The 23328-nt window shown below is 39.7% G+C and overlaps 1 protein-coding gene across 1 annotated transcript in view; it reads left to right on the forward strand.

Annotated features, from left to right (window-relative positions):
* The window catches only part of LOC134541804 (G-protein coupled receptor GRL101-like), a 192567-nt gene that overhangs the window by 163662 nt on the left and 5577 nt on the right, over positions 1 to 23328 (forward strand). Inside the window, exons 21-25 of the mRNA XM_063385496.1 lie at positions 9142 to 9340; positions 11715 to 11862; positions 11960 to 12051; positions 13311 to 13528; positions 16779 to 16935. Coding sequence (XP_063241566.1) covers positions 9142 to 9340; positions 11715 to 11862; positions 11960 to 12051; positions 13311 to 13528; positions 16779 to 16935 — 814 coding nt within the window. The remainder of the gene's footprint in view (positions 1 to 9141; positions 9341 to 11714; positions 11863 to 11959; positions 12052 to 13310; positions 13529 to 16778; positions 16936 to 23328) is intronic.

A 23328-nucleotide genomic window follows, 5' to 3' on the forward strand; every position in this document is an offset into this window, starting at 1 on the left:
TCACGGAGATAACCACCATAATATTAACCAGATTAATCAGAAGCACTCAGAGAAAACCGCCACACGTTTTCTTTGTTATCATAAAATAAAAAAATAAAAATTTTTAAAATAAAATAAATTTAAAATTTAAAACAAAAAAATTTTTCAAAAAATACATAAAATTCTGGCTTGTACTAGAACTCTATCTTTGCTCAACAATGATAAGTTTACAAGCTAGCAGAATCTATTTATGTATTTTTTGTATTTTTTTTTTGTTTTAAATTTTTAATTTATTTTATTTTTAAATTTTTTATTTTTTTATTTTATGATAACAAAGAAAACGTTTGGCGGTTTTCTCTGAGTGCTTCTGATTAATCTGGTTAATATTATGGTGGTTATCTCCGTGAGGTCCTGATAATTCTTGCCAATATTATGATGGTTTTCTCTGTGTGCTCCTGATTATTCTCGTCAATATTTTGATAATTTTTCCCGTGTTTTTGCGATAATTCCTGTGGTTTCTTCAAGTGCTTCTGACTTTTCTGAGAAACCGCTCTCTGCATGGATTTTTTTTTTTGTCTAATGAGACATGACATTTTATTTGTAGTTACATTTAATTCGTTACTTTCTGCTACTAAATCAAAAATTGCAATATTTTTATCAGGTGGAATTTAAAAAAATATCATTACTCAGTCAAATTAATAATATGCTTTGAGAAATCTGTGAAACACTGACTGGAAGAACAAAATTCCTTTTCCATAGAGTATAGCGAAGCCATCGTTCTATTGCGATCGATAGTGAGCATCCCGCATCCCGCATAAAAGAAATAAATATTATTTACCTGCAAGCAACACGTGATGTCATCTGATGACAATAATCGACACTACTTTAAACAGGATATTTTTCATGAGATAAATTAACTCTCACCACTGAATAGTGCTATTGTAGACAGTTAGAGACATGAAGTTTCGTATCCGCGCGGCCAATTAGACATGCAGTCTCGTAACCATGCGTTCTGGAAGCTTCGTAGTCCTATAGCCTCGCGATCACGTAACCTTGAAGACTTGCAATAGCATAGTCTCGTAACCTCATGAGTCGTAGTCTCGTAGTCATGAGAGCCTCGTACACTTGAAGCTACGTAAGCAAGTAGCCTTATAATCTTATAAAATAATGCTGATGGTGCAGTTGGAGCAAAAGAGAAAATTCCGTCGAAGACAGATGTGACAATTAGAGCCTTGTAGACGAGTAGCTTCGTAGCTTCGTAGTTAAGTAGTCATGTAGACTTGTATTCCTGTATCCACGCAGTCACGTAAACTCGTTTTCTAGAGGCTTCGTAGCTCTGTAGCCTCACGAGCCATGTATAACTTGTAACCAGCTAGATCATTTTAGACTCGTAGCCATGTGGCCTCATAGTCTCTTAGACTCGAAGAATTCTAGCCAAATATATTTGGAGTCAAAAGACTTTTGGAACCAAAAGACTGTTGGTGACAATGACTGATGGAGACAATGAATATTGTATCCAATGAATATTGGAGCCAATGAATATTGGAGTCAATTAATAATGGAGACAATGAATATAGGAGCAAAAAGACTGTTGGAGTCAAAAGACTGGTGGAGCCTTTTGGAGCCTGTTGGAGCATTTGGAGCAATTGGAGCCAATGAATATTGGAGCCAATGAATATTGGAGCGAGCGAATTAATGGAGCCAATGAATATTGGAGCCAATTGATATTGTAGCCCATGAATATTGGAGCCGATGAATATTGGAGCCGATGAATATTAGAGCCGATAAATATTTGAGCCGATGAATATTGGAGCCAATGAATATTGGAGCCGATGAATATTGTAGCCAAAGAATATTGGATACAATGAATATTGTAGCCAATGAATATTGTAGCCAATGAATATTGGAACCAATGAATATTGGAGCCAATGAATATTGGAGCCAATGAATATTGGAGCCAATGAATATTGGAGCCAATGAATATTGGAGCCAATGAATATTGGAGCCAATGAATATTGGAGCCAATGAATATTGGAGCCAATGAATATTGGAGCCAATGAATATTGGAGCCAATGAATATTGGAGCCAATGAATATTGGAGCCAATGAATATTGGAGCCAATGAATATTGGAGCCAATGAATATTGGAGCCAATGAATATTGGAGCCCATGAATATTGGAGCCCATGAATATAGAAGCCAATGAATATTGGAGCGAGCAAATTAATGGGGCCAATGATATTGGAGCCAATGAATATTGAAGCATTTGGAGCAATTAGAGCCAATTGATATTGGAGCCCATGAATATTGGAGCCGATGAATATTGAAGTCGATGAATATTGGAGTCGATGAATATTGGAGTCGATGAATATTGGAGTCGATGAATATTGGAGTCGATGAATATTGGAGTCGATGAATAGTGGAGCCGATGAATATTGAAGCCGATTAATATTGGAGCCCATGAATATTGGAGCCCATGAATATTGGAGCCCATGAATATTGGAGCCGATGAATATTGGAGCCGATGAATATTGGAGCCCATGAATATTGGAGCCGATGAATATTGGAGCCGATGAATATTGGAGCCGATGATTATTGGAGCCGATGAATATTGGAGACGATGAATATTGGAGACGATGAATATTGGAGCCGATGAATATTGGAGCCGATGAATATTGGAGCCGATGAATATTGGAGCCGATGAATATTGGAGCCGATGAATATTGGAGCCGATGAATATTGGAGCCGATGAATATTGGAGCCGATGAATATTGGAGCCGATGAATATTGGAGCCGATGAATATTGGAGCCGATGAATATTGGAGCCGATGAATATTGGAGCCGATGAATATTGGAGCCAATGAATATTGGAGCGAGCAAATTAATGGAGCCAATGAATATTTAAGCATTTGGAGCAATTGGAGCCAATTGATATTGGAGCCAATTGATATTTGAGCCCATGAATATTGGAGCCGATGAATATTGGAGCCGATGAATATTGGAGTCGATGAATATTGGAGCCGATGAATATTGGAGCCGATGAATATTGGATCCGATGAATATTGGATCTGATGAATATTGGAGCCGATGAATATTGGAGCCGATGAATATTGGAGCCGATGAATATTGGAGCCGATGAATATTGGAGCCGATGAATATTGGAGCCGATGAATATTGGAGCCGATGAATATTGGAGCCGATGAATATTGGAGCCGATGAATATTGGAGCCGATGAATATTGGAACCGATGAATATTGGAACCGATGAATATTGGAGTCAATGAATATTGGAGCATTTGGAGCAATTGGAGCCAATTGATATTGTAGCCCATGAATATTGGAGCCAGCGAATTCATGGAGCCAATGAATATTGGAGTCAATGATAAATGTGCTGCCTTTTCGTAGTCGGTGCTTCCTATTGTTTTTCCTTTTTTGAAGGTACTTCCAAGTGTGCTGCCTTTTCTTTGGCGGTGCTGCCTTTTCGTTGTCGGTGCTTCCAAATGTGCTGCCTTTTTTTTGGCGTTGCTGCCTTTTCGTTGTCGGTGCTTCCAAATGTGCTGCCTTTTCGATGGCGGTGCTTCCAAATGTGCTGCCTTTTCGTTGGCGGTGCTGCCTTTACGTTGTCGGTGCTTCCAAATGATCTGTCTTTTTGTTGGCGGTGCTGTCTTTTCGATGTTGGTGCTTCCTTTTTGATGATTGCGCGTAGTACAAAATGTTGTGATTGAATATGTACTAGTTTAAAACCTCTTGGTGTTACTAAATAATTTTTCAAGGTTACTTGGTCCTTTAGAATGTATAAAAATGTCACGATGGATTAATTGAATATAATTAGCTAACGACTAAGGTCATGCGGTCCTGAAATGACTAGCCTATACGTCTGATAATGACATGACTCGGTCTCATGGTCTGAAGACAATTGGCCTGTATGTGTGGCTTTGCACATGAACGGCTTATATGTTATTCAGATTATTGAAAAATTAGACTTTCATTATAGGCTAATCGGCACTGTATTAATTCGTTGGTCAGGTATATTGACTTGAATTGTTTTTCGTAGAGTGAATGATTAATAAACTCCTCGAAAGGTAATGGAAAACAGAATTTAAAATTTATTTAATAATTAGTTACAACTGCCACTGGTCAAGAATCTAAACGTGGACAGGAATCCATCGAATCAATTTGTAAATTAATAATTGATTTTTTCGGAATCTTTTGGAATTTTTCCCGCATTTCTAGTTAAATAATTACATGATTTCAAGATGGCGGTCAAATTTCAAGATGGCGGGAACCTCAGTAGTAATAAATTATTACTGCACTGTAGCAGGATAGAATAAAACTAGCATGATGGTAAGACGAGTACACAATATGGTGTCCTCCAGCAGACGAAAACATGATGGTAGCAATGACCACTAGCATGTGGTAGCTCCTGGTAGCATGAACTGTACATACAATGTCGGATCCATGATGTTCATTAAGGTCAAATTTCAAGGTCAAGGGCAAATTTCAAGGTCAAGGTCTAATTTCAAGGTCAAGGTCAAAGTTCAAGGTCAAGGTCAAAGTTCAAGGTCAAGGTCAAAGTTCAAGGTCAAGGTCAAAGTTTAATTCCAGCAGTCGAGGTTAAAGGTATGGAGAAGAGAAAATTATACTAACATGTCGCTAGTACACTCTAGCAAACGAAAACAAGATGGCTGCCTCCAGCGGGTGATTTCAAGATGGCGGACATGACGTCATACCAGCTGATAGTAAATACCTTGTTATTGGTGATGGTAGGTCAGTCTGTAGGTGGCTTCTGTGGAGGAAGGATCTGATGTTTTTTTTTTAATTTTTGACCTCACCGGTTTCGAACCAAGGACGGGAATCGATATAATCAATCATAATTATATTAAGTTAATTTTTTGATGAATTTTGGATTTTTTTCCGATTTTCTAACATAAAAATTACGGATTTCCAAGAATGCGTCTAAATTTCAAGATGGCGACCATAACGATAATTGCAACATTAATAGGATCCAATATGGCGGTCGTAACGTAATGTGTAAGAATGACATGGTACTTAACCAAGATGGCGGGTGTAATGAAATATGCAACATTTATATAATCCAAGATGGCGACCGTAACAATAACTCCAACAGTGGTTTTTAAGATTTTTTTAATAATTCGATTAGTTAATTTTTTTAATGATTTTTAAAATTTTTCCCGATTTTCTAACATAAAAATTGCGGATTTTCAAGATGGCGGGCGTAACGGAAAATGCAACGGTGACGACATCATCCGAAATGGCGGAAAACACAAGGCCGGAATGATCGAGAAAACAAAATTACGTCATCCAAGATGGCGGATCCAAAATGGCCGTCGGGGTCAAGGTCAAGGTCAAAGGTCAAGGTCACATCCTGATAGAGGCTTAACTGAGGCTTGAGTTAAGGATGCTTAAGCCTCTATCAGGACATTTCTAGCCTCTGGGATTTTTACGGAATAAAACGGGAAATTTTCCTTCGAAACGGGAATTTTTCCCTCGAAAACGGGAAATTTTGAGTCATTTTGAGTCATTTTTGAGGAATTTTGAGGAATTTTGAGTCAAAAATGGCCGCCGTGACGTCACAATCCAAGATGGCGGTCGGCACCACAGGCACCACATCCTGAATCCTGTTTACGGACATACATTCCTATACTACTTGAAATTTATGTAATATTTATTTTATTTTAATTATTGTTGCTTTATTTCTCGAAACTGTCACTTTTATGGTACTTTTAATTAAATTACTAATTTTCACCTGAAATTATACATATTTTGCATCAAGCAAGGATCTAACATAGGACTAAAATCAATCAAATCAATCATTATTTTAATAAATGCCTTTTTCTGATGAATTTTAAAAAATTTCCCGAATTTCTAGGTTAATAATTACAGAATTTCAAGATGGCGTCGAAGATGGTCGACAAGATGGCGAATGACAAGACGGTCTGGTGATTGGCACTCTAGCAGGTAAAAATTAAACTAATATGACTGCAGCGCTATCTATAAAATGGCATATATGTACTACGTGATACTGGCGCTCCTGGTATCGATAACTGAAAACAAGATGGCGGTAGCAGCACTCTCTAGCAGGTAATGTATGTTAACTAGCGCTACCGGTAGCAAGTATTGAAAAATAAATATGGAGACCACGCTCTCTAGCAGGTGATGCCATTATTCCTTCAAATTAAATAAAATTCAAGTCAGTATATGTGTGTTATTTTTTATATACCTTATTTAATTCTCGGTCTGGTAAATAACTGGATGGCCGTGCTGTCAAAGGAGTATATTTTCTAATTCAGAGAACCGAGCTATCACAGTTTGAAATTATTCTAGTACACACTTATAATATGAGCTTACATAGCTCGACCCATTAGCCGAGTGGTCAAAACACTGAGTCGGTAGTCTGAGGGTCGTGGGTTTGATTCTGCCAACCTCCGAAATATATTTAACTTCTTTAAATATTTTATTAAACCATCATAATAGCTAATATATAACAATTTTTACAGTATAAGTAGCCAACACGGGAAAAAAAATATAACAATAAGACTACCATGACAGTAGTGCGCCTAGCAGGCGACACTAGCACAACTGAAAACCACTGTGCAGGATTTCGGATGGAAAAAAAAAATGTAAAAGTATCCGAAGATTATTGACGAGGTCCTGATCTTATGCATCCAGCGTCATATACGCTCAAACACGGCCGGATCCTGACGATTTGCAAGCCACCACCACACTCGTAGTCCGATAAGAATAACATTGTCCCAGTCTCGGTCACTACATACTTCTTGCATTAAACCTTCGCCTTCATTTATATGCCATATAATGTTACGGTCACCGCTCAAACTTAACAGTTAAAGACTGCTCGCCAGTTTACAGCTTTGCGGTTACAGGCTACACCGCGCTAGAAGCACCAGCGAGCGCCGCGCCTATCATCCCGCCTCACTAACACAGATACACCCCTGACGAGGCGGGCCCCTTGAGAGAAAATGCAATATGAATACAGGATAAGCCTGAAGTATTGGGGGAGTAACCCGTCATAAAAATAGGTGGAAAGTAACGTGGTTACCTCTATTATTTAAATGAAATAATTTTGCGACTGGGACATAATTCGCAGTGGTAGAATAACTTCAATCAATGGAAAAAAAATCCAAACGCACAGTTTTCCATCTTAAATACATTCTATATTTTTTTACAATGCAAATGTTTTTTTAGCTCCAATTTAAAAGCCATGTAATAACCTTGGGAGCCCTTTATACCATAGTTTTATTTATGTTATCAACTTAATTTGGACGTGATAAACCTGCTCCCGAAGTTTGTTGCTTGAATTCAGACTCACCCTGTTCAAATGTTGCAAATCTATGTGTTATAACAACTAGAACAGAACGATGGTGTTAAAATGTTTTTTTTTTTTTTAAATCTTTGGCATTGAAAATCTTTCGCGAGTTACAACTGTCTGTAACATTAAAAATTGCGAATTTTTTAGGTCACAAGGTACACTTCCAAAATTTATAACCTTGGTTGCTTTACCGATCGTACAGAAATTATTTCAGCACACGCTTATGTGACTGTGGTTAATTTAGGGCCCATCTAGCAGCGGACGTTTTATCAAAAAACGTCTGACCACTAAGTTAAAATAAAGCAAGATGTTTCACAGTAACTAATCAGCTAACATAAATTCATTTGGTCGGATTAAAATTTTTCTCTGAATTTTATCACGACAACAAATGAATTCACGGAATTTTCTGGGTAGCGTGTAAAAAGAACCGTCACAGCACTTTCCGAGAGTTATTTGGGAATGCACGAAAGCCCAAGATGGAGATGGTATAACTGGAATGAGATTCTTAGAGGCTTACAATATTCGCATTATTTCTGAGAACAATGGAAATCTCCACCAGCCTGTACGCGATCAAATCGTAGTTGTTCATTCTTTGGTTACAGACACAATTTTAAGATACTCTTATTTTCCCATTGTTTATCCTTTTTTTTCTTTAAATTCATTTTTTATTTGCTTCTGATCTTTTGAAACCTATGGACAGAGAGATACCCCAAAATCACTCACATTGTTTGAAATCACAGTAAATTTACGAACTTTTTAACGAAGACTGAACCTCAAATAAACAAAGAGTACTTCGTAATAGACTCAAAACGATTTTTAATGTTTTTTTACTGTACTAAGATTTTTACTGTTAGTTCGTGTTCAAAGTAAGTAATCTCCACACTTGTAAGCTTACGTAGATTATTTGTAACCAGCGTTCTTTGAAAATTTATGGTGAATTTTCCTAGCAGTGCAGGTCAATTTAGAGTAAAATTAAAATTTAAGTGTTTGTAGATTTTTCTGATTTATGCAAATGTGTCACATTTCGCCGTCGTTCTTAAATTAACTCTAATCCTCTAACTAGTTTCAGGCAATTTTCTCAACAAAAAACGAAATGCTCATTAGTATTCAATAAGGTATGTTCATACCAGCAACTTCTTCCTTATAATAATTAGCGGCCGTCCGCAGGAGAAGGCAAAGTCTAATATGGCCAATGCATTAGAGACACGTTTGATTCCACAAAGAATTTTTAAACTCCGCCAATCACGAAACACAGGCGATGCTACAGTGTTTTAACAGACAGCTAGTTTCGAAATATTTTCCCGAAAATTACTTTTCCCTACCAAAAACTAACTAAAATATTTCGGATGGTCAAACTACGCTTAACTCACTCAAGAGTACAACGGCTTTTCACGAGGAAAAAGGCCAATGGAATGATTACAGCTTGAGTGAACACATCGGCGCCAAGTCTAGCTTAAGAATCGTTGACACTGCGGGATTTCCTGATATCTTCCCATGGTTATGGACCGAAATAATTTCACGATGGGTTGAAATTTAAATAGTTATGCATTTTCTTATTTTACCTGGAGGACTTTGGGCTGATGAGAGACCATCTACAATTGTAATTTCGATTCAACGGCTACCCAGTTAAAAAGTCTCACAATACAGCAGCCAATGAAGAGAATAAATTTTTCTGAACCTGCAAAAAATTGTGGAGTCCATCCAGATGCCATCAAAACCCACTAATACTTCTAACAAGTCTAAATAAACAAGTGGTTACAAGAGTCCGATGACTAACAAGTGTTTGAAAGTCAGTCCTCGGTGACTGCTGCTTTCAGGTGCACTCATTCCTGATCATGAACCTGGCGGTGGGCGACCTGTTCATGGGCTCCTACCTGCTCATCATCGCCGTGGTGGACACGTGCTACCGCGGCGTCTACTTCATCCACGACTCCAGCTGGAGGAGCAGCGAGCTGTGCCAGCTGGCCGGCTTCATCTCCACCTTCTCCAGCGAGCTGTCCGTCTTCACGCTCACAGGTCTGTCCGTCTTCGCGCTCACAGGTCTGTCCGTCTTCACGCTCACGTGTCTGTCCGTCATCACGCTCCATGTTTGTCCATCTTCACGCTCACGTGACTGTCCGTATTCACGCTCACATTCCGTCCGTATTCACGCATACGGCTCTTTACGTCTTCACGCTCACGTGTCTGTCCGTCTTCACGCTTGTATGTCCGTCTTCACGCTTGCATGTCTGTCCATCTTCACACTCACATGTCTGTCCATCTTCATGCTCACGTGACTTTCCGTCATCACGCTCACATGTTTGTCCGTCTTCACGCTCACGTGACTGTCCATATTCACGCTCACATTCCGTCCGTATTCACGCATACGGCTCTTTACGTCTTCACGCTCACGTGTCTGTCCGTCTTCACGCTTGTATGTCCGTCTTCACGCTTGCATGTCTGTCCATCTTCACACTCACATGTCTGTCCATCTTCATGCTCACGTGACTTTCCGTCATCACGCTCACGTGTTTGTCCGTCTTCACGCTCACGTGACTGTCCGTCTTCACGCTCACATTCCGTCTGTCTTAACGCTTGTATGTCTATCTGACTTCACGCTCACGTGATTGTCCGTCTTCACGCTCACATTCCATTTGTTTTTAACGCTTACATTCCATCTGTCTAACGCTTGTATTTCTGTCTGACTTCACGCTCGCATGTCTGTCCGTCTTCACGCCTACGGTTCTCTACGTCTTCTTCTGGGCCCCGCCACAACTCCATAGATGTGCAAGTCTGATTTATTTGACCACGTTTTAGCGTGCAACAATGCTTTTTCAGATGTTTCTGGTTCTCATTATAAAACATACAGGGAATCATGGTGGATTTATATATCTTGCTTATCCTCGTTAGCATTAAGCGAGATAAATATTAAAGAAAAATATAACTAGTTAAATTCCATAAATAATGCACTTTGGTCAAATATGTAGATATAGAAATATTACAAATAAATTATATAAAAAATTGTGGCAAAAACGGTTGAAACAACGTTACGTTTCCTTTAAAATAATAATAAAACTGAATATTATTAGACGATTGTCTTGATAAAATACAACAAAAAATGCATTCCCAAAGTTATCATTCCCAAATTTCCCTTTAAGAAATAAACATATATTTGTACATTTTTTTAAATTTTTTGATTGAAATTTGTTGTGCCAAAACTTCTGTACCCTGTGTAGTGCATCTGGCAAACATAGTTCACTGAGACAAGGACAGCGCTAATGGCAGATGCCGTGCGCTGGAAAGAGAGTAAAAGCCCATTAAAATGCACACAAAGCTGGAATAACAATGCCCCGTCGCCTCCATCCTCTCATCTTCCGCCCATCGGTCACGTGTCATGCGGCCAATCACATGGCCCTGTTAAATGTCACCCGCCCTTCCGTCGAAACCTTGCCAAGCTTTTAACTTTCGACGGACAGATCGATTAAATTATAGTATTAAAAAATGTCTGAAAGACATTTATTGTCTCTATTTTAAAACAATATATATTTTGTTTATTTTATCATATGCTTCCGTATTGTGTTTTTAACTAACCTTATGAACACGTTTCAAGTTTGATGTTTGAAACAAAACAAAAAATTGTCCGAGACACAAAATTAATATAATGCACAGTAACTCTAAAATATATTGCAATAAAGATTTTTAGACTTTGTTTAATCATTCATAATCGCCAGGCCGGTGAACCTTTAAAATAAAAAGAAAATTATCGGACATTTGAGCCTTGATTGTTAGTTGGCAGCGTCCAAGTGGAGAAATGTGACGGCTCGGCTCGGCTTGGTGACGGACGGACGGACGGATCCAGGGGCCCCCACATGGCCGGTGCTACCGTTGCTATGGCAACAGGGGCCCACGGGACGAAGGAAAGGAAAAAAAACTTAAAACAAAAAAGTAGACAATTTTAAACAAATCATAGAAAACAATTAAACGGTAAGGCCTAAATTTAGTTAGCGATGGAATATTACACCAGAGTAATATTATTCGGAATATGTTGTGCGCAGGTACAGAACGTGTCTGAATCTACAACTGCGACTAACAAAACCACCACCAATATTTATTGACGTGACACCATGTTAACACTCATTTATTTGCCATTATTCCAAATCAATTTACGTTGACAATCGAAACACTAACTTGAAACTAGTTTTAATGAGTTTTAAAAATAATTGTGAAAATGTTAAAAAAAAAAAAATATACATAAAGGAAAAAAATAATATTTTTTTTAATCTCTGTTAGAAAAATAAATTGGTGGGGGGGGGGGGGGCAATCATTACTTCTGTCAACGGGGCCCACAGAATGATTGGGGGGTCTGGACGGACCACCCACAGTCCGGCACGGTCCGTGGTCTCGGTTGCAGTGATCACGCTGGACCGGTTCCTCGTCATCATCTTCCCGTTCCGCGTGCAGAGGCTGGAGATGGCCAAGACGCGGCTGCTGATGGCCGGCGGCTGGCTGGTGGCGGCGCTGCTATCCGGCCTGCCCCTCCTCGGCATCGAGTACTTCAGGTACCGCCGCGCCTGCTATACCGTTGAGGAAAAGCACCACGCCGGCGCACTACGTCGTGACACCGAGGCTCCAAGTCGGGCGCGTGCTTTGTTCCAGGAACTTCTACGGCCGGTCCGGGGTGTGCCTGGCCCTGCACATCACCCCGGAGAAGCCGAGCGGCTGGGAATACTCGGTGTTCGTCTTTCTCTGTGAGTGCCCCTTGCGAGTTGTCTTGTTTTATTTCCCACTAAATTCAAGAGGTCCACGTCTTTCGCCAACGAACACACTCAATTTTAACTTTCGTATTTATCTCAACGATATTTCAAAGAAGTTCAAATGTTACAAATTTGCCCTTCCCGGGAATCGAACCCAGAGCCTTTCTCTAACCGAAAGCTAGTGTGGTCGTCTGAAACCGTTGCAAATGTCTTACATGCCACAGCCTTGAAGACCGCATAAGGTGTGGTCGTCTGAAACCGTTGCAAAATCTTACATGCCACACCTTGAAGACGGATATATCGCCCTGACAGATATATCGCATGATTCATGATCACTCGATAGCAAAATTCGTTCAGTGCAGTACGATAAAGTACCGAACAGGAAAAAAATTATCAATACTCGTAGTGCCAACAGAGTTCTGCTAGCTGTCCAGGCTAGTGCCATTCCACTTCTCCTTAATGTCCAGATTAGAGCCTTCACGCTTCTGTTAGCTGTTCAGGCTAGTGCCATCCCACTTCTGCTTGCTGTCCAGGCTAGTGCCATTCCACTTCTGCTTGCTGTCCAGGCTAGTGCCATTCCACTTCTGCTAGCTGTCCAGGCTAGTGCTATCCCACTTCTACTACCTGTCCAGGCTAGTGCTATCCCACTTCTGCTAGCTGTCCAGGCTAGTGCTATCCCACTTCTGCTAGCTGTGCAGGTTAGTGCCGGATCTTTGGCTGCCCCACCCCTGTCCCCTCCCCCCTCCCCAAGAAACAATTTTTTTCTTTTGTAAACAGGACAATAATGCACGTTGAAAGAAGAAGAGTGTTTGTTGTTTAAACTTAACTAGTTTTGTTTTTAAGGTTTTGTTTATACTGATTGCTGAATCTTGTAAGTTCATGATTATAACCTTCAATGTTCCTAAATTATGACGATCCCTGGATAACTTTTAACTAGCATTCTTTTTGTTAGAGATATAAATATATTTGGTATTGTAGAATTTACAGTACAATAAATGTAAACTTAAAAAGTATATATATATGTACTACCTCAGAGGAATAATACACTATATCCACTTTTGGGTAAAATTCACTTTGAACTTTAAACTTGACCACAGTTAAATTATAATTTCATACAACGCTAAGTTCTACAATATTTCCAAAAAATGGCATATGTTGAGTTAATAAGGGAGGTGCTATTTAAAATTCTCTGAACTGCTGGCGTGGAAAATGCGGTTTGTTGTGACATGGTGTGCTTGTGGGTATTTTGGCAGTCCTGAACATGGCGTCGTTCGCGACGATCGCGGCGGGCTACCTGTGGATGTACGCCGTGGCGCGCACCACGCAGCAGGCCGTGAAGAAGGACCAGCGCTCCTCGGACGCGGCCATGGCGCGCCGCATGACGCTCATCGTGGCCACGGACGCGGCCTGCTGGATGCCCATCATCCTGCTGGGCGTGCTGTCGCTCAGCGGCGTCACGGTGCCGCCGCAGGTGACGTCAGCGCGCCCCTCCCTCCACTGGAACACCTGCCGGTCAGATGGGAAGGGGGGGAAAATCGCGCCCCTCCTCCACGGCGACACCTGCCGGTCAGATGGGGAGGGAGGGAAAATAACGCCCCTCCTCCACGGCAGGGGCTTATAACTGGAACACCTGCCGGTCAGATGGGGAGGGGGAAATAACCGCGCACCTCCTCCACGGCAGGGGCAGATCACCGGAATACCTGCCGGTCAGATGGGGAGGGGAAAAAAATCGCGCCCCTCCTCCACGGCAGGGGCAGATAACTGGAGCACCTACCGGTCAGATGGGGAGGGGGAAATAACCGCGCACCTCCTCCACGGCAGGGGCAGATCACCGGAATACCTGCCGGTCAGATGGGGAGGGGAAAAAAATCGCGCCCCTCCTCCACGGCAGGGGCAGATAACTGGAACACCTGCCGGTCAGATGGGGAGGGGGAAATAACCGCGCACCTCCTCCACGGCAGGGGCAGATCACCGGAATACCTGCCGGTCAGATGGGGAGGGGAAAAAAATCGCGCCCCTCCTCCACGGCAGGGGCAGATAACTGGAGCACCTACCGGTCAGATGGGGAGGGGGAAAAACCGCGCCCTTCCTCCACGGCAGGGGCAGATCACTGGAACACCTGCCGGTCAGATGGGGAGGGGAAAAAATCGCGCCCCTCCTCCACGGCAGGGGCAGATAACTGGAGCACCTACCGGTCAGATGGGGAGGGGGAAAAACCGCGCCCTTCCTCCACGGCAGGGGCAGATCACTGGAACACCTGCCGGTCAGATGGGGAGGGGAAAAAATCGCGCCCCTCCTCCACGGCAGGGGCAGATAACTGGAGCACCTACCGGTCAGATGGGGAGGGGGAAAAACCGCGCCCTTCCTCCACGGCAGGGGCAGATCACTGGAACACCTGCCGGTCAGATGGGGAGGGGAAAAAAATCGCGCCCCTCCTCCACGGCAGGGGCAGATAACTGGAGCACCTACCGGTCAGATGGGGAGGGGGAAAAACCGCGCCCTTCCTCCACGGCAGGGGCAGATCACTGGAACACCTGCCGGTCAGATGGGGAGGGGAAAAAATCGCGCCCCTCCTCCACGGCAGGGGCAGATAACTGGAGCACCTACCGGTCAGATGGGGAGGGGGAAAAACCGCGCCCTTCCTCCACGGCAGGGGCAGATCACTGGAACACCTGCCGGTCAGATGGGGAGGGGAAAAAATCGCGCCCCTCCTCCACGGCAGGGCCATATTACTGGAACACCTACTTTTGGAACATATACCAATCAAATGGGGAGGGAAATAAATTGAAAATTGCCACTTAAAAAGTCATTTTGACGCATTTCTGACGTTCTGAAAAGTAAAAAAAAAAAAAAAATGGGTGTGGATGTGTCATGGACACGGCCATGTGTTGTACGTGAATACGTGTACGTAACAGGTAACATTTTCTATACAAAATATAAAAATACACTATTTTATGTATGTTATAATCATGTTTGAACACTAAGAAGTCGCGTATAGGCAGACATTATATATTTTTGATTATACATTTACTTATTTTAACACCATAGGTATATATATATACTGTAACTATTTTACACTAATTTTTAGGTATATATGAAATCGATAGATTTTGACGAGAGTTCACGATTGAAACCCAAACGAACGTTGTAGCTTCTCCGAGTCAAAAGTTATACCTACTAAATGGAAATCTCGAAACTCAGCAAAATGTCCTCAAAATGTTGGCGCTTCCTTCTCCACCACGCGCGAAGCGTCACAGTCCTCACTTGGCGTAACGAATTCTTTGTTCCTTTAGCTATCCAGTGGATTGATTAAATTTTGGATGGAGATGATAGATATGTAGCTGTAACACCAAACTGTATCCCCCGATTTTGTTATCTTTCTTTTTTTTTTAATTGCCTTCCACTATGGAAGAAATTTTAAAGACGCATTCGCGTCAAAAATTAAAATTTCCACTTAAAAAGTAATTTTAACGCATTTCTGACGCCTTGAAAATTAAAAAAAAAAACACCTGACTTAGTCTTTTAGTATTCGTCAGAGATGTGTGACATGTGAACTCGGTACCGAGCAAATTCATATGTCCTCATATTGCAAATAAACTTGTAATTACGAAACCCATGAAGTTTACCGCAACCGCCGTTAGCATGCGTAGCCGGAGCAGCCACGTCAACACTATTGAATCTTTTGATTAGCAGACGGTAATATTAAACTACACAAAAACGGCTCCGATAAAAGCGTAAAAGACTTGAAAAAACACTTAACCCCGACTTTGGAACTGATTTTCAACAAGTAGTTTTATTAAAATATGGCTTATATTGTTAAAATTCACTAAACAGTTAGTGCTTTATAAAGTTTCCCTTTGGCTTTGTGAACTTTGGTTCGCGCCACCCACCACAGATTGCAGCACCGTTCCGTGCGACGTCCGTTCCATTCACAATATTACTCCTACCAAATGCCGTATACCAAGTGCTAAGATCTTACACATAAAAAAATGTACAGAGCACGGTAGTAGTAAAAAAAATGAAGATTTACAAATGTAAAAAAACAAAATTGATCTTACTTCAAAGTTAGGTGCGCTCTTGAGTAGATTATTTTTGTTATCATCTTTTTTTTTTTTTTTTTTTAAGCTTTACGCCCCTCCCATAGGATCGCCACTGATGCTCAGTCACAAGACAGCGGACACTGACGAGAAGAATCTAGGAGACGTTTGTCCCTGCGGTGAAATAGCCCGACTTCCGTACGGACGTCAGCTGGAGAGCCGACTCCAGCGTATGGCGTGGACTTTGTTAGGAGATTTCCAGTTGCGGTCAGTTACGCATGTAACGAATAACATGGCACTCCGCGCTCCTATATATTCTTGTGAGGTTGTGTGTTCAAAGTAAGTGAATTCAGTTCCCATAAAGTTACGAGGGATCCCTGGGTGACCGGTAATCACTATAGAGACCTGCAAAATTCGCGGTTTCGATGGCTTTCAGGATAGACTGCGCATACCCCTGTACACTCGGGAAAATAACGCAAGTTCATTGGCTGCCGACTTGTAAGTCGTCTCAGCTGGTCCAGATGAACAGTAAGCCAATAGAAAAATTATCTAATAGTTATGTGTGTTTGTATTCTAGCCTATCACCGAATGAATCCGCGAATTTTGCAGGTCTCTAGTCAATCAATCATTGGTCTCGGTATGTTCTGGGGAGGGAGGTGTCGAGGTGCGCGCGCTGGCCGGCAGGTGTTCGCGTGGATAGCGGTGTTCGTGCTGCCGCTGAACGCCGCAGTCAACCCGGTGCTGTACACCATCTCCACGGCTCCGTTCCTGGGCCCGGCCCGCCGCAGCCTGCTCACCTTCCAGCGCTCCTGCAAGATGTCGCTGCCGGCCGACCAGCGCCGTACGTACTCCTCGTCGCTGGGTAAGCCCGCCCCGCCCCTTCTTCCTCCTTGCGCTCGCCCCGTGGCCACGCCCGAGCAGCTCCGGAGTTCTCCGGAACCTGCCGAGCGCGCGTGGCCCAATGGGAAGCCTTCTTTTCACAGACGAGAGAGCCAAACGCCCGATCGTGCATCTTAGGTTGTTTTTTTTTTTTTTTTGTTCATTGTAACTCATGATAACTAATGGTAAATTAGGTTAGGTTAGCTACATTATAAATACTTTAAAACATTGTGGACGGTTGATTTGGTTAGGATAGCTACATTAAAGATACTGTGAAATCATGTAAACTGTTTCTAGCCCTGGACAGCTACATATTAAAAAGTTATTTGCTAAGCAACCATAAAATGATTTTACAGTATTTTTAATGTAGCTATACTTACCTAATATAACCAACAATCCACAATGTTTTAATTTATTTATAATGTAACTAACCTATCCTAATCGACCGCAAAACTTAATGCCACACCGGTTTATACAATGAAATAGAACGGAAAAAAAAGCGACCATGAGCTTCGGGGAACTCCGGATGTGGCTCTCTCGTCTGTGAAATGAAGACTTCTCTTCCGGCGACGACAGCCACGACCGAGCAGCTCCGGAGTTCTCCGGAACCTGCCGAGCGCGCGTGGCCCAACAGTCATACAGCAGAATTCTAACCTAACCTACTTAAGTTACGATGAACCAAACAAATCCAACCTAACCTACCGTCCCGGAAGAAAAAAAATGTGAACGGTATAGAACCAATTCATGTGTTAACATGCTGAAAATACACTTAAAAATTCAAAACTCGAGCCTCAGACAGGAAAATTTAATGTAGAATTCTTTAGAATAATTCCGAGCGTGATAGATATACGTAAATTATGTTTTCAATTATCTTTCTGAACGCGAATATTGCGTAGTTTCCACACTCGCCGCTAGAATTCACTGCTGGAGCAACTATAGAATCATTCCATTGCAGACACAAATTTTAAACTGTATAATGAAACGGCTCCGATAAAAGCGAAAAAGACATGAAAAAAAATACTAAACCCCGGGTTTGGACCTGATTTCAGACAATAGATTTTACTATATTACTGTCCATCTTGTTAAAATTCATTAAAAAGTTAATATTATAAATTTTTCCTTTGGCTTTGTGAACTTTGGTTCGCGCCATCCACCAAAGATGGCAGCACCGTGGTTACACATTTCCGTTCCATGAGACTTCCGTTCCATTCACGAAATACTCCTACCAAATGCCGTACACCGAGATTTAAAATTTACACATCAAAAATAAAGAACTATTATTATTATTATTATTACATTGACCTAATTTAACCTTTTAATTCGATGAACTTTGGAACTGTTCGGGTGGTGGTTGTGCCTTTCATTTTAGAGTCCCACATAAATAACCTTCTATTTGTTCAATTTTTACTCGTGGTTATTATTTAAATGGTTAGGTATTTTTTAATGGTTAGGTAAATTATTAACATTTTTGAGGAACTTTAAACATGATTCAGATACCATTCATAAAATGAAAATAAAGGATTTAAATCTAAATTAAACGTTTCTATATGCCGTCTTCGTCGTAAAACTCTTTATTTTTAGGATACCATTCGTAAACTGACAATAATTTAGCTGTCCAAAATGCTTTGAAATTTGAGATTTATATTTAGGGTTTTGGGAAAAAAAGAAAGACAAGGGCTACGTAAGTGCGGTGAATTAAATCTTTTGTAGTACACAGTTCATGCTCTCAATTTATTCTTCTATTGAATTACAAAGGTTCTCAAAATCATTAAATAACACTTAATCAAGTGAACTAAATTTAGACTATTTTTCAATGTATATTATCAAAAAAAAGTACAAATCATTAATTACAAATAATCTATGGAAATAACGCGTTAGCGGGGCCGTCTGGCCGGGCGCACGTAACCTAAAAGCGCACGTGAGCTAAGGGCGACACTGGTTCGCGCATCACACGCATCTTCGCCTCTACGCGCCGGGAACTGAACTTGCGTGCTGTCCCCGAGGTGGTAACGCGCCTCTGTATGACTTAGAACTGTGAATCTATCGTTAACTATTATACTTAAAAACGCTTGAAACAAAATGCGAAATACTAATAACCACCCTTTGAAACACCCACTTAAAAGATTTTTTTTTTAAACACTTCACGTTAAAAATGAAACTATAAAAAGAAATTACCACAAAATTTATAATGGCTCTTAAATTATATTCGTTATCATACTCATTTAAGATAAGAGAGTGCTTGCAACTCATTACACGTGATAGAAGTAAAACTTCTTTGGAAAACCTCGACTCGCCAGTCTATTGTAAGGATTAACGCGGCAGAGAGAGAGAAAGAACGAAGAAAATCGTCTAAATAAATATGAGTTCAAAAAATTATTACTCACTTCAAAATCACTGCTCGGGATATCAATAATCATTGATCAATCAATAATAATTAACTAACAATAAATATAACTCACTGTGGAAATGCTCACACCGTAAAGAAAATCTACGCGTGTTACTGTTTCTTCAAAACAATTATGCATTTGGAATACAATAAATCTCTGAACGAAATATGAAATTCATAACAGGTATCGCTATCTATGCGGTATCCTCCGGTATGCGAATCCGGTATCTTACCACTGCACCACTTATCTCAATACGATGTGTTATGTTTATGTCAAATTTCGTAGTGTATTTGACAAGAATAGCTGTCGGACGTCGATTCCAAAATGTTCGGATTAGTTGGGTTACACCGAATATTCACGAGTCCTTTGTAAGTCCATAGACCCAATCGCACTCCATCTACAGATGATCATTATCCTTTTTTCTTCCATTTATTTGTTCGTGACAAACATATCTCACGCCGGGCATAACCCTACCAGAATCAGCCTTAATTACTTGACTGGGACGGATGAAAGAAATATCGCCCATAGCTCGTTCATGGAACTTCTAATTTCGTTTAGAACTCCATTTGCGCTACAACCTTTTCTGTTGAAGGTCGTTTTCCAGAACACAATCTTTGATGCAAAGTTCTTAGATTAAAAAAAAAAAAAAAACAGGAATGTAAAATGTTCTCACGAGTAAGGCATCAGGGTTTCTTCTAGGGTAGGAATGCTTACAGGCTTAGCTGTAAAAGTATGCCAAGAAGTACAGAGAGTCACATTTAAGTGTAAGATATTTGTGGATGTTAATATAAGCTTGGAAGATATTCCCACGCCATAGCCGATCCAATAAACAAGATATGTTTTTTTTTTTAATTTTATAGGTGCCCAAGAGTAATTTAATGTATTTTATCAGTCAGTCATCTGATAGAGGTAAAGATTATATGATCCATGGATAAATAGAGCATGTCGTTGCTTAGCACTAAGTCGTAGTTTTTTTTTACTTTAAATGTATGCCATGATATGTCATGACACCTCTTTTATGATTTTTGTGAATGTTACACATGAAAGCATTCATTTATGTGGGAGCGAAAACAATGTTCTTATTAAAAAAAATAAGGGTTATTTCAATTTTCGATATTACATCTCTCTCACATATACTGTATTTATTTTTTCCTAATAGAACACAGTCTTTTCATTCTGCTTGGCATGTGAAGCTGAATATTGTTGAACGAAATCCTCTGCTCCTTCGAAAAGAGGAGAGACAGTTTAAAAATTTTATGGATTTATACATTTTTTTAAGATAAGACTGCACCTCGCTTCAACTAGTACTGTTGTATAATGATCTCATGCCTTTTTAAACTGTGTGGTGTTCACTAAACACTTGCCTGCTTGAACTTCGTCTGTCACCACAAACTTACACTATCATAGTCGAAATTAAATACCTAAAAAAGAGGTGTTTTCTTGGCTGCATGTATGTATAATTCATAACCATGATAGATTTTGGTGGTATCCAAGAATTAGAAAGTATTATACTTAAAGTATCATTAAAAATAATGCTTTCTACATTAAAACAATTATGTTTTAGTATCTTTCGTTACTCAAGTGAACCTGTTTAATAATTTTTGTAGGCATGATTATTTATTTCTACTAAACGTTTACAGTGAGTTTTTTTATAAAATGTGTTTTATTTAATATTTATGATTGCAATTTTAACTTGGTGATGTGTTTAGGTAAGAAATAAGTTTAAATCAGCCATATGTACAGTCGCATTCAAGTTGCCACTAATCTAAAATTTTATGTCGTCAGAAATGATGAAATCTTTATAAGATGAAATTACTTCCTTAGGTTTTTCATTTGGTAATAGCACTTATGAAAAAAAAAACTAGTAATATTTCGACTGTGCATATGGATATGTAGCCTAATTGTTTTGTGTTTCTATTAATCAATGTAATAAAATACACGTGAATTCGCTTCGTCAAGTTTTATGCTTATGTGCTTTGAGTGTGATTAAATGATATTTACACCCGTGTGTTTGCTTGGTTTTGGGCTAAATTTTTTTGTTTGACTATGTAAATGGCTATGTTAAGCAGAAACCAGTTCTGATTATGAGTATCTTACGTTCATAAAAATGTAATAAGTAATATTATGTTATTCTAAATGCTTAGATGTAAAGTTTTTGTGTTTGTTAAACTATGATAAAATACAGAAGTTAAAATATCCACAACTTAATTTTTTAGTTATTCTGGAATAGATTCTTAAATTATAAGAAAGTTTAAAAATAAATTCATGCGTTCAACAACAGCCCGTCAAAAACGTCTTTGGGTCAATTTTATGAAACCACCATTGCATATCAAAAGAGACAATTTTATTAACATGTTTTGTTATGCAGAATTTCTCCGAAAATGTTATTTTGACACTGTATTGTTTAAGGATTAGTTTTATTAGTATCCAGTATGCCATAAATTTATCATTAGTCCCATTAAATGTCTCAATAGATTCCATTTTCAAGGTCCTTTTAAATTTATTCAATTTTCCCATAGTTCATCTTTGATTTAAATTATGAACGAGCTGTATCTACTGGATTATTATCTAAAATACTTAATTCTAATGCAATATCGTAAACTTTTAAAACACTGACTCTCATTTTCTTTAATATAACCTGTTTGTAACCTGTGGAGTAGGATCACCTGCTATTTAGGAAGATTTCTCTGCTTTACGTGTCTGTATCAATAGTGCCATCGCATATTACAAAAGACTAATCCACCCTATTGCGGTTTTATTAAACTTTTAAAACTTTAATATGTTGGTAGGAATTCACGTCAGCAGGTTAAAGATCTATATGGCATTTAAGTGCCCAAATTGTGTATCTATTTAGATATACTGCTGTATTAGCTCATTCAATAATAATTTTTAAATATTAAAAGGTGTATTTAATCCTGTCCTCGGAAAAGTTTTCTACCTGAGTCCTCATATTTATTGTCATCAGAATGAAATCCTTCACTGGAGGATCCACGTTGTGTGTTGAAACATTGGGTTCTTTGCATACAAAAAAAACGTGTTTCCCAGTTCCACAAGTAAAAGTTTCACAAGTCTTCAGATGATTACCTACTCTACTCTAATAAAATACATTTTGTCTGCTTTCAGTTGGTTTGTAGCTTTACGTCGCGCTTCACCTTTTAAATTACCTTAGATTACTCCTTTCCTTTTGTGTCGCTTTGTCCTGCCAAGAAAGGTTGGGGGTGTATATTTTTGTCTTCTAGCAGTTTATTTAATGCAAGTTTTACCAATCGGTTATCGAAGATTAAAATTTCTTTTCTAGGTGAACGGTATTCGTCTGTTTATTCAAGGTCATCATATTCAACAGGTCAGTATAGTAAAGCCCATTAAAAAAAATTTCTCCCACGTGGGCACCAGTTGTAAAAAAAAAATTCTTATTCTCTTGTATGTCTTCCAAGAGCAATATGAACAATGTAAGTTATTATAATTCCAAAGGTTGGTATCCTTTCTTAGAAATTTACGAAAGTAGTGGTTCCTCATATTCATACCGTGTTTTATGAATGTGCCCAAGTTATTAGCCAACGACACGCTTTGACAATATTCCTTCAAGCGCACATTTTGGAAGTTTGACCAAGTATCGCCAGTTATGTTATTTAAGGGACACCACTTTAAGTTTAGTGATATCAAGCTAAGCATAAGCAAGGCTTTCAGCCCGTAATAGCAAGGTTTTCAGCCAGTAGGCTGAGCCATATATAAGTATTTGATGAATTAAGTCTGTTTAAAAAGGTTTTCTTTTATTGTAAATAACGTATTGAACTATCGCACTGATTAGAGTCTTCTGCATACATCGAAGTGGTTAACTTAACATAAAAGACTGGATTATTAAAGTTACATAAATAATATTTAGATGATAGTTTCATTTGTCTAGTATTTTTTTCCCCATCGTCAGAGATTTGTAATTGTAGAAAATTTTGCGTATTCATTTAGCGTCA

This window comes from Bacillus rossius (assembly GCF_032445375.1).
Source record: "Bacillus rossius redtenbacheri isolate Brsri chromosome 4 unlocalized genomic scaffold, Brsri_v3 Brsri_v3_scf4_2, whole genome shotgun sequence".
Classification (NCBI taxonomy): Eukaryota; Metazoa; Arthropoda; class Insecta; order Phasmatodea; family Bacillidae; genus Bacillus; species Bacillus rossius.